This window comes from Triticum dicoccoides, chromosome 7B (assembly GCF_002162155.2).
Source record: "Triticum dicoccoides isolate Atlit2015 ecotype Zavitan chromosome 7B, WEW_v2.0, whole genome shotgun sequence".
Taxonomy (NCBI): Eukaryota; Viridiplantae; Streptophyta; class Magnoliopsida; order Poales; family Poaceae; genus Triticum; species Triticum dicoccoides.
In genome coordinates, this window is record NC_041393.1 from 402,886,320 (window position 1) to 402,899,847 (window position 13,528).

Here is a 13,528-nt window from a genome sequence, read left to right on the forward strand (position 1 = left end):
ACCTTTTTTGATGGTTTTTTTACACCACCGTTTGTGATTATGGCATCGCACATAGTTTCGTCGAAGGGTCTCTGATCGTAGTGTCGCGTTAGCAGCATCATGCAGTAGTGTGTAGTACTCCAATGTTGTGGGTGTTCCTAGATCTGTTCGTGCCGGATCTAATTCCGAGCGGTACTACCGCACCTCCCGTACAGTACTACCACTCTGGCTGCATCCGCTTCGTGCGGTACTACCGCTCCTCTGGAGAGGTACTACCGCTGAGGGCGCCGAAATAATTTTTTACTTCCGCTCTAGGCGCGGTACTACCGTGCCATCCCGGTGTGGTACTACCGCGGCTAGAGCAGCAGTAAAATTTTACTTCCGCTCAGTGGTGCGGTACTACCATTGACTTCAAAACTTCCTCGTGGCCACTATCCAATCTTATTTCTACGTGTTTCGTTTGTTTTTGTTGTGGCCATTGCATTGATCCTTCTCGTTTCTCTTGTGTGTTCTTGTGTTTTGTGTCATAGGTGGTGGCTCCGGTTCCAATGTCTGTCATTCGAATCCCAGCTGTGACACAGGCTCGAAGCACCTGCGCAACCAAGAGGAGGCTCCAGAGGGCTCCAATGCCCCCCAACACAGAACAAAGACCACCGCCACCAAGACTAGGGAACCATCAATGGGCATGGCTGAGATACCACTGGCTGAGTTTGTCACTCGCAGGAAGCTCAACCCCTATGTGAAACCCGTTGAGAATTTCAGAGGGAATGATTTTTTCTGGACCAAGCAGTAGAATCTTATCTTTTTGGATGTGGTCAAGGCCAAGCAGAACATATACGTGGACGTGCACTGAATTGATATGGATCATATGAGGAAGGATAAACACCGAGCATATTTTGGTGAGGCTTTGGACCTGGTGGAGCAATTTGGCATTGAGGACTTGATCACTTTCCACCTAGACTCTGACCCTGAGATTGTGGCCCAGTTCTTTGCTTCGGTCCACTTCCATACTGATGAGGAACGGACCATGACATGGATGACCAATGGACAGAGGATGACTGCTAAGTGGAAGGAGTTCATGGATCTGCTACAGGTTCGTGATGAGGGGCTCAACAAGCCCGTTGGTGTTTGCCCTCATGCCAACCCCGAGTCCGCCAGCAAAAACAAGCTTCAGCCCTACTTTGTTGAGAAGAAGCTTCCAGTGGCAAGAAGGCGTGGGTGCTGAACTCATTCCTTAATATCATGCACCAGATCTTCCACAACTCCCTCTTTTCGCATTGGTGACAAGGATAAGGTGCATGCTTATCTCGTGGATATGATGCTCATATGTGAGGAGGCGCATCTCGCTCAGACGCAACCACTTGATGTCTCACATATCATGTGGTGTGAGCTGTAGTTTGCGGTGTTCAACCGTAAGGTACCTATTTATGGACCTTACATGTTTCACTTGATCTCGAGGACTTGGGAGTGGCTCTATCCCAATGATGAGTTTGTTGCCCCCGGCTGGATTCGTCATGAGCCCATCAAGCTCCGCATCAAGGGACAGTGGGCTAACACCACTACCCGTGCTGAGGCAGAAGCTGCTAAGATGGACGTGGATGAGGAGGAGATTGAGGAGGAGGAAGCGGATGAGGACAACTCTGATGGATACTCGCCTTCATCTTCTGAGCCCTCTTGGGCTAAGAGGATGAAGAACAAGATGAAGGCTCTATTCTGCATGCAGGCGAAGGGACAGTACAGGTCTCAGGTTGCTCAGAATGAGATTCGCCGGTGCGACAAGAGGATCCTGAGGACGTTCGGCGAGCAGGTATCAAGCGGGTTCGAGAAGCACATCACCCCAAAGGCTAAATGGATGGTGAAGCAGGGCTACCAGTGGACTGAATCTGAGGAGGATACCATCCCCGCTGCCGAGACCGACAAGGAGCGTGACGAGTGATCGCTTCAGCTTGAGCTACCACATGTGTTGTAGGTGTCCTCTATGCCTTTTTGGTGTCTCAATGCCAAAGGGGGAGAGAGAGTAGGATTTGCGAGTCTTGTGTCGTGTTATTTCGCTTTGTCGCGTTGCTTTCGTTCTGTTGAACCTCGTTTGCTTTGGTTTGGTTTGTGCTCGTGAGACTAGATTCTCTATCATATGGTGTAAGACATATGCACTCTAGTGTATTTTATTGTCTTTCTTTCTTAGTAGCCCATGAGCCTATGCTATCTTGTGCCCGTTACTTTATGCTCATATTTATTATCTTGCCTCCTTGCTTAGTGTTAGTTATTTTGTTGCAAGATATGCCTCGTCTATAAAATATAGGGGGAGTGTTGATCCTAGTATGTGTGCGGTGCAGTCCAAAGCATTTCTCTAGAGAGCACACATCTAGGGGGGGGCCGTCTATATTTTATAGTTGTTGGGTTTGCCTATGCTTCATTTTATTTCCCTATGTGCAAATCCCGTATTGTCATAAATCCACCAAAAAGGGGGAGATTGTAAGGGCATATTTATTCCTTAGTTGTTTTGGTGATTGATGACAATGCATTTGTGGACTAATCGTGTGCATTGAGCATTCCACATATCTCATGTTTAGGCACAAGATGATTCGTTGCCCCTCGGAGTCCAGTGAAGATGGAGTTTTCCCTACGTTTCTTTTCGGTTGATTTGAGTCGTAGGAAAGTCGTACTATTAAGAGGGGGTCCGCTTTGGAAAGGTTTGCATGGAATCATCACGTACACGTCTGTTCCTTTTGCACCACCTTTCCTTTGGCTCTTTGGAGCATCCTCCGTTTGCCTGTGTCTCTGCAAAATGAACGACTCCTAGTGTTGGTTGTGCTGGGGCATGCGGTAGTACTGCTCATGCAAGCGGTAGTACCGCAGAGGCTCACGGTAGTACCAGTCACGGCCGTGGTAGTACTGCAGTCCCTTGCGGTAGTACCGCTCCCAGGGCGCGGTAGTACCGTGGCCTCGGGCCAGGCACAACAGCATGAGCGGAAGTAGGGGCGGATTACATCCGCGCCCTACGTGGTAGTGCCGCTCTAGGTTTGCGGTAGTACCGTGTCAGATTTTTGCACAGATCGAAACTCAGTGGAAGTAGCCTCGGATGTATTTTTATATGTCTATGCCTCCCAGCCTAGACAAACCCTGCCTTGCGGTAGTACCGCAAGGGTGAGCAGTAGTACCACTCCAGCGGTTCTACCGCTCTCTGCTTCAACGCAACAGGGCTGGTCTAGCTCCTGCCGCGCCAGCGATAGTACCGTAGTACCCCACGGTAGTACTGCATGCCCTTGCGGTAGTACCACTTGTCTGGTGCGATAGTACCGCTCGTCACAGGCTGGGTAAGTGGATAACAGTTGGATTTGTCCTATCACTATATAAGGGGAGTCTTCTTCTCCGAGTTGACTACCTCTTCTATCCCTAAGCTCCATTGTTACTCTAAGCTCCATTTTTGCCCGATCTCTCTCCCTCGCCAATCAAACTTGTTGATTCTCTAGGGATTGGTTGAGAAGGCCCCGATCTACACTTCCACCAAGAGAAATTTGTTTCCCCCCACTAATCCCTTGCGGATCTTGTTACTCTTGGGTGTTTGAGCACCCTAGACAGTTGAGGTCACTGCAGAGCCATATTCCATTGTGGTGAAGCTTCGTGGTGTCGCTGGGAGCCTCCAATTAAGTTGTGGAGATTGCCCCAACCTTGTTTGTAAAGGTTCGGTCGCCGCCTCCAAGGGCACCAATAGTGGAATCACGGCATCTCGCATTGTGTGAGGGTGTGATGAGAATACGGTGGCCCTAGTGGCTTCTTGGGGAGAATTGTGCCTCCACACCGCTCCAACGGAAACGCACTTCCTCTCAAAGGGAAGGAACTTCGGTAACACATCCTCGTCTTCACCGGCTCCATTCTTGGTTATCTCGTACCTTTACTCGTACAAGCTTACTTTGTGTTGCATTCCTTGCTTGCTTGTGTACTTGTTGTTGTTGCATCATATAGGTTGCTCACCTAGTTGCATATCTAGACAACCTACTTTGATGCAAAGTTTAAATTGGTAAAGAAAAGCTAAAAATTGTTAGTTGTCTATTCACCCCCCCCCCTCTAGTCAACTATATCGATCCTTTCACCCGTATTGATGAGAATCCCGCAATAAGGGGGCACGATCTCTACTTTGACAAGACGTGTCAATAGTGGTTGCATCTCGAAACATGAAGCGGGGGCCAAAAAACGGCTCGAAATAATAAAGAGGCCAGATGCAACATTTCACCGAAAGGGCCGTTGTTGGGTATACCTCATTAAGTATTGTATCCTTGTGGTTGAGGGTTGTGACTATTGTACAGAGACAGATATAGTTCTCTTGTCAGAAGACTGCTTTTTATGCGGAGAAGGAATCCACCTTGCAATTCCGACGACAATCTGCGTGCCGAACACATCATCATTGAAGACTGGTTCATGGGCTACTAAGGGAGTCCTGGACTAAGGGGTCCTCGGGTGTCCGGGCAATTTGATATGGGCCGGACTGATGGGCCGTGAAGATACAAGATAGAAGGCATGCCCCTGTGTCCGTATGGGACTCTCCTTGGCGTGGATGGCAAGCTTGGCGTCCGGATGTGTAGTTTCCTTTCTCTGTAAACCGAATTTGTACAACCCTAGGCCCCTTCGATGTCTATATAAACCGGGGGTTTAGTCCATAGAGGCCAAGATAACCATACATGCTAGACATCTAGGGTTTAGCCATTACGATCTCGAGGTAGATCAACTCTTGTAACCCCTATACTCATCAAAGTCAATCAAGCAGGAAGTAGGGTATTACCTCCATCAAGAGGGAATGAACATGGGTAAACATCATGTCCCCTTTGTCTCCTGTTACCTTCGATCCCCAGACGCACAGTTCGGGACCCCCTACCCGAGATCGGCCGGTTTTGACACCGACACCCACAACAAGCACATGGACGGGCGTTCGATTGGTATTGATGTTAGAATAAATCTGAGGCACTTCGTCGATCATCCAAGAACCAAGAAATCACACGAGTATGACACCAAGATTTCTTAACGAGGTTCACCGATATGGCTACATCCCCGGGGCCTCACTACGGGCGCTCCTCCCCGTGACACCGTCACAATACCGCACACCGGCCACTCGGGCGCTGGGCGTCGACTCCCCTGCGTACATGTGCTATTATGTTGGCATAGGTTACATCGTGTGTCTACCATCGCTATATATGAGAGGCCTAGGATACAGGTGTCCTACTAGGACACGACTCCATATCCTATCTAAACACAATACTACTCAGAGTCCAACTATAACCTACCTTGTACACAGTATTCGACACAACTCTAACAAACTCCACCTTGGTGAATATTCTCCACCACCTTGAGTTCGTCAATGCATCAAACTTCCATGTACATTGGACTTGAGCTTATTCCATGAGCACCGTTGCTACTCCAAAGACTCCATGTGACTCCACATGTAACTTGTAATCCCTTATTTTCTTGACCACAGACAACACTCGAGCAAAATTAAGTTCCTTATTACTCTAGTTTGTGCTCCCAACTTTCAGAGTATCCGTCCAATGCCATCACACACTGATCACTAACTTGCGTGAAAGTGAACAACTCACATATTGGGTGTCACACATAAGAGTTACCTGAACTCAACATCACCGCCCCTTTCTTGACCGCCTGTCTGAAACTTGAAGGAATTTCACCATTGCTTGTAGTCATCCCGAGTCAAATTCGCAGTTGTCTCACCACATGTATGACCACCAGAGCCATGGCATGTCTCCATGGCACGTGCTACCGCACGCCTCGCCGCTATTACCGCATTGAGCATCCGCTGTCCCGGTTGAGTCTCAAGGGTCGTGAACCCACACCACTCAACCCCCACTGCAGAGTTCCACCAATCATCACCGACCAATGACGAGTTTCACACTTCCATCAAACCACTGGGCTCTCCCAGCCAAATGGATTGATCCCCACCTCATATTATCTTGAGAAAATTCCTTGTGTTTGCGTACGCATCTAGCCGGAACAACCAATCTGGCTGGTAGTTGTGTAGCTGTGTACTTGCGTCTCACCGGTAAATCGATCTACATATCTCCTATCAGTTCATTGGAAAGCACTGTATTCCGTAGGGATGTGTATGACAAATGCAGCAAGACAGCTCATGACACGCGGTGAAACCAGACTCTAATCAATTCATCACATTGACGGATGACCTCAACATGGCGAGGGCCGGCCATGCGGACTCCATGGAGGCCAAAGAAGCGTGCTCAGTGTGGGTGGACGTACAATGCGAGCCCGACGTGGTGTTCCTTCGCGGCGCGTGCGACGCCGACGTGCACGACGCCTACTTCCACGCCTCTTGTGCGCGGGGCGAGGCGGTGCTCGAGGTTTGCTGGGCGTGCTGCTGCGCGCTGCCGTCCTCCACGTCAGGCCATTGCCTTGGGCGCGTTGACGGATCTTTGCATTGCTAGTCGTGCTGTTTTCGCCGTCCTCCACATTGCCATCAGCTCCGGCTCGCCAAGGCGTGTGCACACAAGATGCTCGACCAAATGCCAGATCGAGCCATGGAGGTGGGCACCAAGGGGAGCATCCTGGAGGACGATGAGGTCGACGGGCCTTGAGCTCACCAGGTGGCAGAAGCACATACGAGAGTAGAGAAGCTCAAGAAGGGGGCGTATTGGGTAGGCCATTGCTGGGCGCCGGGGCGCCGACCCAACTTTCGACCGGATTGCCCCCAACTGTTCTATGCGAAGTGTAACTGTCGTCAGATCTGAGTGGATCTCCTTCGTCATCCTCGCATACACCTCTGGTACGAGGAAATCCCCATGGGAAAACAAGGCCGCCACACTCGCCCCAGCCACCGTGCCCTCGTCCTCGGCCGCCTGCACTTGCCGGCCACCCTACGCAACCCCGTGCTCGCGCTCTGCTTCCCGCGCTTGCCGCCTTCTGTAGCCCCTGGTCTCAAAGTCTGACCATCACCGCCGCAGCAATTTCTGTCACCGGTCGTAGCAAATGCCAACTACGGTTGCAACAAAAATCATTGTCGCCTCCGTAGCAAAATTCAAAGACGAGGCAGTGCGTCTGCTCCGGCGCCGGTGGTTGCTGGTTGCATCACCCCATCCTCCCAATGTCATCTCCAACATCTACAGGTGGTGGTTCCAGCAAAAAAAACTCTTGCCAATTGTAGCAAAAAATCCTGCCGCCGGTCGTAGCAATGCACCGTCCAACACAGATCCAGTGAAAACAAGACGCCATCGCCGATAGCAGCAGCCATGTTTGTTGGTTCCAGCCTCCATAGATGCGGTTGCAGCAGAAACGACGACGTCGTTACCGTCGCAACATGGTTGCCGCCGGTGGTAGCTGCTGCTAATGCCGGTTGAAGCTCTTGTTTACCCCTTGAAGCTTTTTCGTGCCGGATGTAGCATTTTCAGCTATCGGTTGCAGCATTTTGCAGTTGCGCTATGGCTGCCCCAGCTTCCCTGTGTGGTGTTGAAGCTTTTTAACATACTGGATGTAGCTTTTTAGGATGCAGTTGTAGCAAAAATCGAGGACGATTGCAGCAAAAATCATCGTCCCCGCCATGACGGGTTGCAGCTCTGCCGTGAATGGACATAGCAAAAAAATTCGCCGGACGTAGCAAAAAAACCATGATGGTTGCAACAACAAAAAATCGTCGTCACCATCGCGAGGTCGCAACTCGGCCATGGATGAACGTACCAAAAATCCTCGCTGGTTGTAGCAAAATTTGACGGCGGTGGCAGCAAATTTCGTCGTCACCGTTTGGTTGCAACTCGCCGTTAGAGATAGCCATGAAGGAAATATGCCCTAGAGGCAATAATAAAGTTATTATTTATTTCCTTATATCATGATAAATGTTTATTATTCATGCTAGAATTGTATTAACCGGAAACATAATACATGTGTGAATACATAGACAAACATAGTGTCACTAGTATGCCTCTACTTGACTAGCTCGTTTATCAAAGATGGTTATGTTTCCTAGCCATGGACAAAAGAGTTGTCATTTGATTTACGGGATCACATCATTAGGAGAATGATGTGATTGACTTGACCCATTTCGTTAGCCTTAGCACTTGATCGTTTAGTATGTTGCTACTGCTTTCTTCATGACTTATACATGTTCCTGTGACTATGAGATTATGCAACTCCCGTTTACCGGAGGAACACTTTGTGTGCTACCAAACGTCACAACATAACTGGGTGATTATAAAGGAGATCTACAGGTGTCTCCGAAGGTACATGTTGGGTTGGCGTATTTCGAGATTAGGATTTGTCACTCCGATTGTCGGAGAGGTATCTCTGGGCCCACTCGGTAATGCACATCACTATAAGCCTTGCAAGCATTGCAACTAATGAGTTAGTTGCGGGATGATGTATTACGTAACGAGTAAAGAGACTTGCCGGTAACGAGATTGAACTAGGTATTAAGATACCGACGATCAAATCTCGGGCAAGTAACATACCGATGACAAAGGGAACAACGTATGTTGTTATGCGGGTTGACCGATAAAGATCTTCGTAGAATATGTGGGAGCCAATATGAGCATTCAGGTTCCGCTATTGGTTATTGACCGGAGACATGTCTCGGTCATGTCTACATTGTTCTCGAACCCGTAGGGTCCGCACGCTTAAGGTTTCGATGACAGTTATATTATGAGTTTATGAGTTTTGATGTACCGAAGGAGTTCGGAGTCCCGGATGAGATCGGGGACATGATGAGGAGTCTCTAAATGGTCGAGACGTAAAGTTCGATATATTGGACGACTATATTCGGACTTCGGAAAGGTTCCGAGTGATTCGGGTATTTTTCGGAGTACCGGAGAGTTACGGGAATTCGCCGGGGAGTATATGGGCCTTATTGGGCCATACGGGAATAGAGGAGAGAGGCCAAAAGGAAGGAGGCCTGCGCCCCCCCTCTGGTCCGAATTGGACAAGGGGCGCAGCCCCCTTTTCCTTCTTCCTCTCCCCCTCTTTCCACTTCTCCTACTCTAACAAGGAAGGAGGGAGTCCTACTCCCGGTGGGAGTAGGACTCCCCTTGGCGCGCCCCCTCCTAGGCCGGCCGCCCCCTCCCCCCTTGCTCCTTTATATACGGGGGCAGGGGGGCACCTCTAGGCACAACAACAATTGATCATTGATCTCTTAGCCGTGTGCGGTGCCCCCCTCCACCATAGTCCTCCTCGATAATATTGTAGCGGTGCTTAGGCGAAGCCCTGTGACGGTAGAACATCAAGATCGTCACCACGCCGTCATGCTGACGGAACTCTCCCTCGACACTCGGCTGGATCGGAGTTCGAGGGACGTCATCGAGCTGAACGTGTGCTAGAACTCGGAGGTGCCGTAGTTTCGGTGCTTGATCGGTCGGACCGTGAAGACATATGACTACATTAACCGCGTTGTCATAACGCTTCCGCTTTCGGTCTACGAGGGTACGTGGACTACACTCTCCCCTCTCGTTGCTGTGCATCACCATGATTTTGCGTGTGCGTAGGAAATTTTTTGAAATTACTACGTTCCCCAACAAGCGGCACCCCCGCCGTCGACCTGTTGCAGCTTTTTCTGTCGCCAGTTCGAGCACGACCGTTGTTGGGTTGCAGCTTGCTCAAGGGAACCATTCATGGCCACCCCGCACCTTTTCATGTGGAGAAGGATGGAAAAAAGGTAGGTGATGGGAGGAGGTAGGAGAAAGGGAGCGCGCGGAGAAGGTAGGGGAAAGGGAGCGACTGGCGCGGCCATGAATCACGGGCGGCTTCGCGAGGTGGGAGAAAAAGAGAAGAAAAGGAACGAGCGAGTGAGGAGAACGAAGAAAAAGAGATAAGGCACGAGATTTGTTAATGCGTGGGTCCACTCTTTACGTGTCGCGATCTGAATAGCTAGCGGATGCGCGCGTGTGGATGCGACCGGCCGAAGCTTCGACCGACGCCCGACCACAAATGTTTACCTATTTGGTATGCCTGAACACTTGTCGAGCAACCAGGTAGACACACCATGCACGCACTAAGGAGGGACACCCCGGCAGTGGCGCTCTGGAGGGCCCTCGAGGGCGCTTAGTGGTCATCCTCTCACGGTGGGGTGCACACCAGAAACAGAAGACGGCAGCAAGGCGTTTTGAGGCCAAGTGGCACACTGCTGGATGTGTGGAGGCGGGGAAGATGAATATGACGTGTAGGCCCGCAGAGTCAATGACAAAAAATGATTGTTTTCGGCCGGGATTGTCTTTTTCCCGACGCAACAAATAGTGTAGGGTCGGTTTAGGGTTGGAATTGACCGAGATGGATGAATACAGAGTGCCGATTTCAGGGATTCAACGTTAAGGGTTCAATTCCGACTACCTCTACGAGTTTAAGGTTTAAAATATACTTAGGCCGAAGCCCCACTGCGCACCAGACCCCCTCCCCCCCCACACACACTTCAGCCTTCACCCGTGACCACTGCTCGGCCTTCTGCACTAGACACGCACCACACCAATCCGGAGTCAAACAAATTTATTCGCCGCACGAGCTTCCGAGCGATCTCGCCGAATCATGATGATTTCCGATCTCGCCGTAACTGGTTTGTGGATTCCGTTGTTTCCTCCCGGCGACACGCCAAGGAATAGCCTCCACAACGATTTGATAACGACGATCATCCTCTAGATCAACTTCCGCAACATCTTCGAACCTTGCTCATGATTCCACTTGTTAGAATAAATTTGAGGCACTCCGTCGATCATCCAAGAACCTAGCAATCACACGAGTATGACACCGAGATTTGTTAACGAGGTTCACCAATATGGCTACATCCCTGGGGCCTGACTACGGGCTCTCCCCCCCGTGACACCGTCACAATACCGCACACCGGCCACCCGGTTGCCGGCACACGCCGCCGGCTCCCCTGCGTACATGTGCTATTATGTTGGCGTAAGTTACATCGTGTGTCTACCCTTGCTATATATGAGAGGCCTATGATACAAGCGTCATACTAGGACACGACTCCATATCCTATCTAAACACAATACTCCCTCCTTCCCGGTTTATAGGGCTTATCTCAAAAATTTCGGTTTCCCGTTTTATAAGTCTCAATTTGATTATTCCCCATCACGTCCTCAGATTTCAAGGTGCATTAATTCATTGCATGCAAGGATTATGAGAAACTTGACCAATGCATGTACTTCATGCATGCATGCATTGCAATTAATGCATTGGTAACATAATTCTTTCAGTAAAACGAGCGCATTAATTGAGTGCTTTTACAAACCACGAAAATTATTCCATCACTCATCATCTACCTTGGTTGGTGAGATTTTTGAATTGAGCCATAAACCGGAAAAGAAGTAATACTACTCAGAGTTCAACTGTAACCTGCCTTATATATAATATTCGATACAACTCTAACAATTGATTGTATGCACGCGCGCGATTGGCGCTTTGCACAATCATTAGGCAAAAATTGCGGAAAAAGAAATACGTGCATGTTCTTGTGTTTCTACGAGAAAAATGAGTAACAACTGCGATTGTTTTTGCTTAATAAATTCGGACGCTCTAAACATGTGCCGACTCCAATCCTGACAAAATCAATCACAAACATGACGTCTCTCTTGAATTGAGGAACGATCGAACAAATCAAAGAAGATAAATTCTTCTGGAAGTTTTTTTTTAGTGATAATTAATCTGCAAGTGGATTTCCCCAACCTGATAGTAGTACTATCTTCGTTCTGATTTATTGGTTCTTTAATATTTTATTATATCCCAAATTTTGATCATGAATTTAATTAACAAAATGGTAATGCATGTCACAAAAATAATGTCACTGAAAACTATGTTCGAATATGAATTTAATGATATAATTTCTTATGACGTGCATTAACATTTTTTTAGTTATAAATTTCTAATCAAATTTTGGGTCAAAATACAAAAAGATCAATAGACCATAAGGAGGTTGTCACTGAAGAGATGACACCGAATCTTGACCTTAGTCCGACGCGTCATGCTCATCCGGCCCGTCACTCGCCTTATCCATATCGTCCGGGGCCAATCACGACCTCCCTCTTGTCACTGACGCCACCTTGGCCAGCCACAGAAGATCCCAAACCACCTCCCCGAGCAAAGCAAAACCCTAACTCCCACGGCCTGATCCGACTCCCACCGACCACTCATCTATTGCCCCTAAAACATTCAACATCCCACCGACAAGTGGGCCCAAAGTACTCCACGCCCCACATGTCAGCAGCAGCTATGTGATTAACCCATGTGCGCGAAGTGAGCCACGAGCGGCCGAACCCCGGACTGCCACGTGGGGATGGGTAGGGATCCGCGGCCCAAACCAGTGGGCCTCGAAACCGGTGAGCCCACACAACAGGCCCCCCGCCGTCTCAATGACACGCGGGCTCGCACACCGTGGGTCCCACGAGGTCGCAGAGCGTGTCTGGTGCAAGCGACGTGTCCCGAAACCCACGCCGCCTTCCATATATAAAACCCCCTATCCATCCCTCTCTCCCTCGGCTCAGTCTCGTCTCCTCCAGGAGGAAAACCAAAAGCGAAAGGGGAGGGGAGGAGAAAAAATAAGTCAGTACCACTCGCTCGCTCCGCAGCCGCGGCGCACGCACGCAAATCTCGCGCACGGGTTTGGGGGGCGCTCGATCCGCGCGGAGGAAACCCTAGGTACGTACTACTATGTCTGGATAGGGCGTCGGCTCCCGCCGTGCTTGCTGCCCGCGCGCGGCCGCCCCCCGTCTCCCCCGCTCCAGTTCGTTCCCCATTTCGGTGCGAGGCGACGCTGATTTGGTTTGGTTTTGGTTGGTGCTGTAATTGTCGCCGCAAGGCGGTGGATTCGGGATGTCGTCGCCGAGGAACGATGGTGGGTTCCTGACGCAGGAGCAGCGGGAGAAGCTGCGGATCGCGGTGCAGAACGCCGAGACGCTCTCGCTCACGTCGCCGCGCTCGCCCACGGGGAGCACCACCTCCGCGCTGCTGCAGCAGTACGAGCTGCACCAGCAGCAGGTGCGCGCCGCTGCCGCCGCCGCGAGGGGAGGCGGGGGCGGGGGCGGAGCTGGGGCGAGGCACGCGCGACGGTCGCATTCCGGGAAGGCCGTCAAGCTTAAGAAAGGTGAGGCGGCGCTCGATCTGCTTGTGCCCTGTGTAATTAATAGCTTCCCTGTTGTTATGGGGCTGGTTTTAGAGCTTGGCGTGCTTGATTAGGACGCAATGTTGCTGTGCTGCTATTATTACCGCTTCAGTGGACTGCATAGCCTGTTGTTCATGCCTTATGTGGAGTCGATCTAGTTTAGGGTTCTGGGAATGCAGGTTTAGCAGCTGAGTTGATCTTGCTGTTGATGTTTATTTCGAAGTTATGCTTGTAGTTCTCGTATGCTTATGCTGCTAGTTTTTGCGTCTCATTGAGGTGGGGCTCTCGTTATATGGAGGTAGCACATTGTGGCCTATACATCATACATCGCCGACAAAATTTTATTGGGGGGTCATCGATTGTTTGACTGTTCACTAGTTTGCCGATTTCGATTTGTTGCAGTAGGTTGGTAAGTTGATAACCATTGCATTTTGATGGCATACACCTGCTGTTGGTGGC

General features: G+C 50.1%; 1 protein-coding gene across 1 annotated transcript in view; it reads left to right on the forward strand.

The window, feature by feature from the left end:
* The first annotated feature begins 12,453 nt into the window (after positions 1–12,453).
* Positions 12,454–13,528, forward strand: part of LOC119337095 (MA3 DOMAIN-CONTAINING TRANSLATION REGULATORY FACTOR 1-like) — a 5,903-nt gene continuing 4,828 nt past the window's right edge. The window contains exons 1-2 of the mRNA XM_037609208.1: positions 12,454–12,606; positions 12,767–13,051. Of these exons, the coding sequence (XP_037465105.1) occupies positions 12,781–13,051 (271 nt within the window). The 5' untranslated portion in view covers positions 12,454–12,606; positions 12,767–12,780. The remainder of the gene's footprint in view (positions 12,607–12,766; positions 13,052–13,528) is intronic.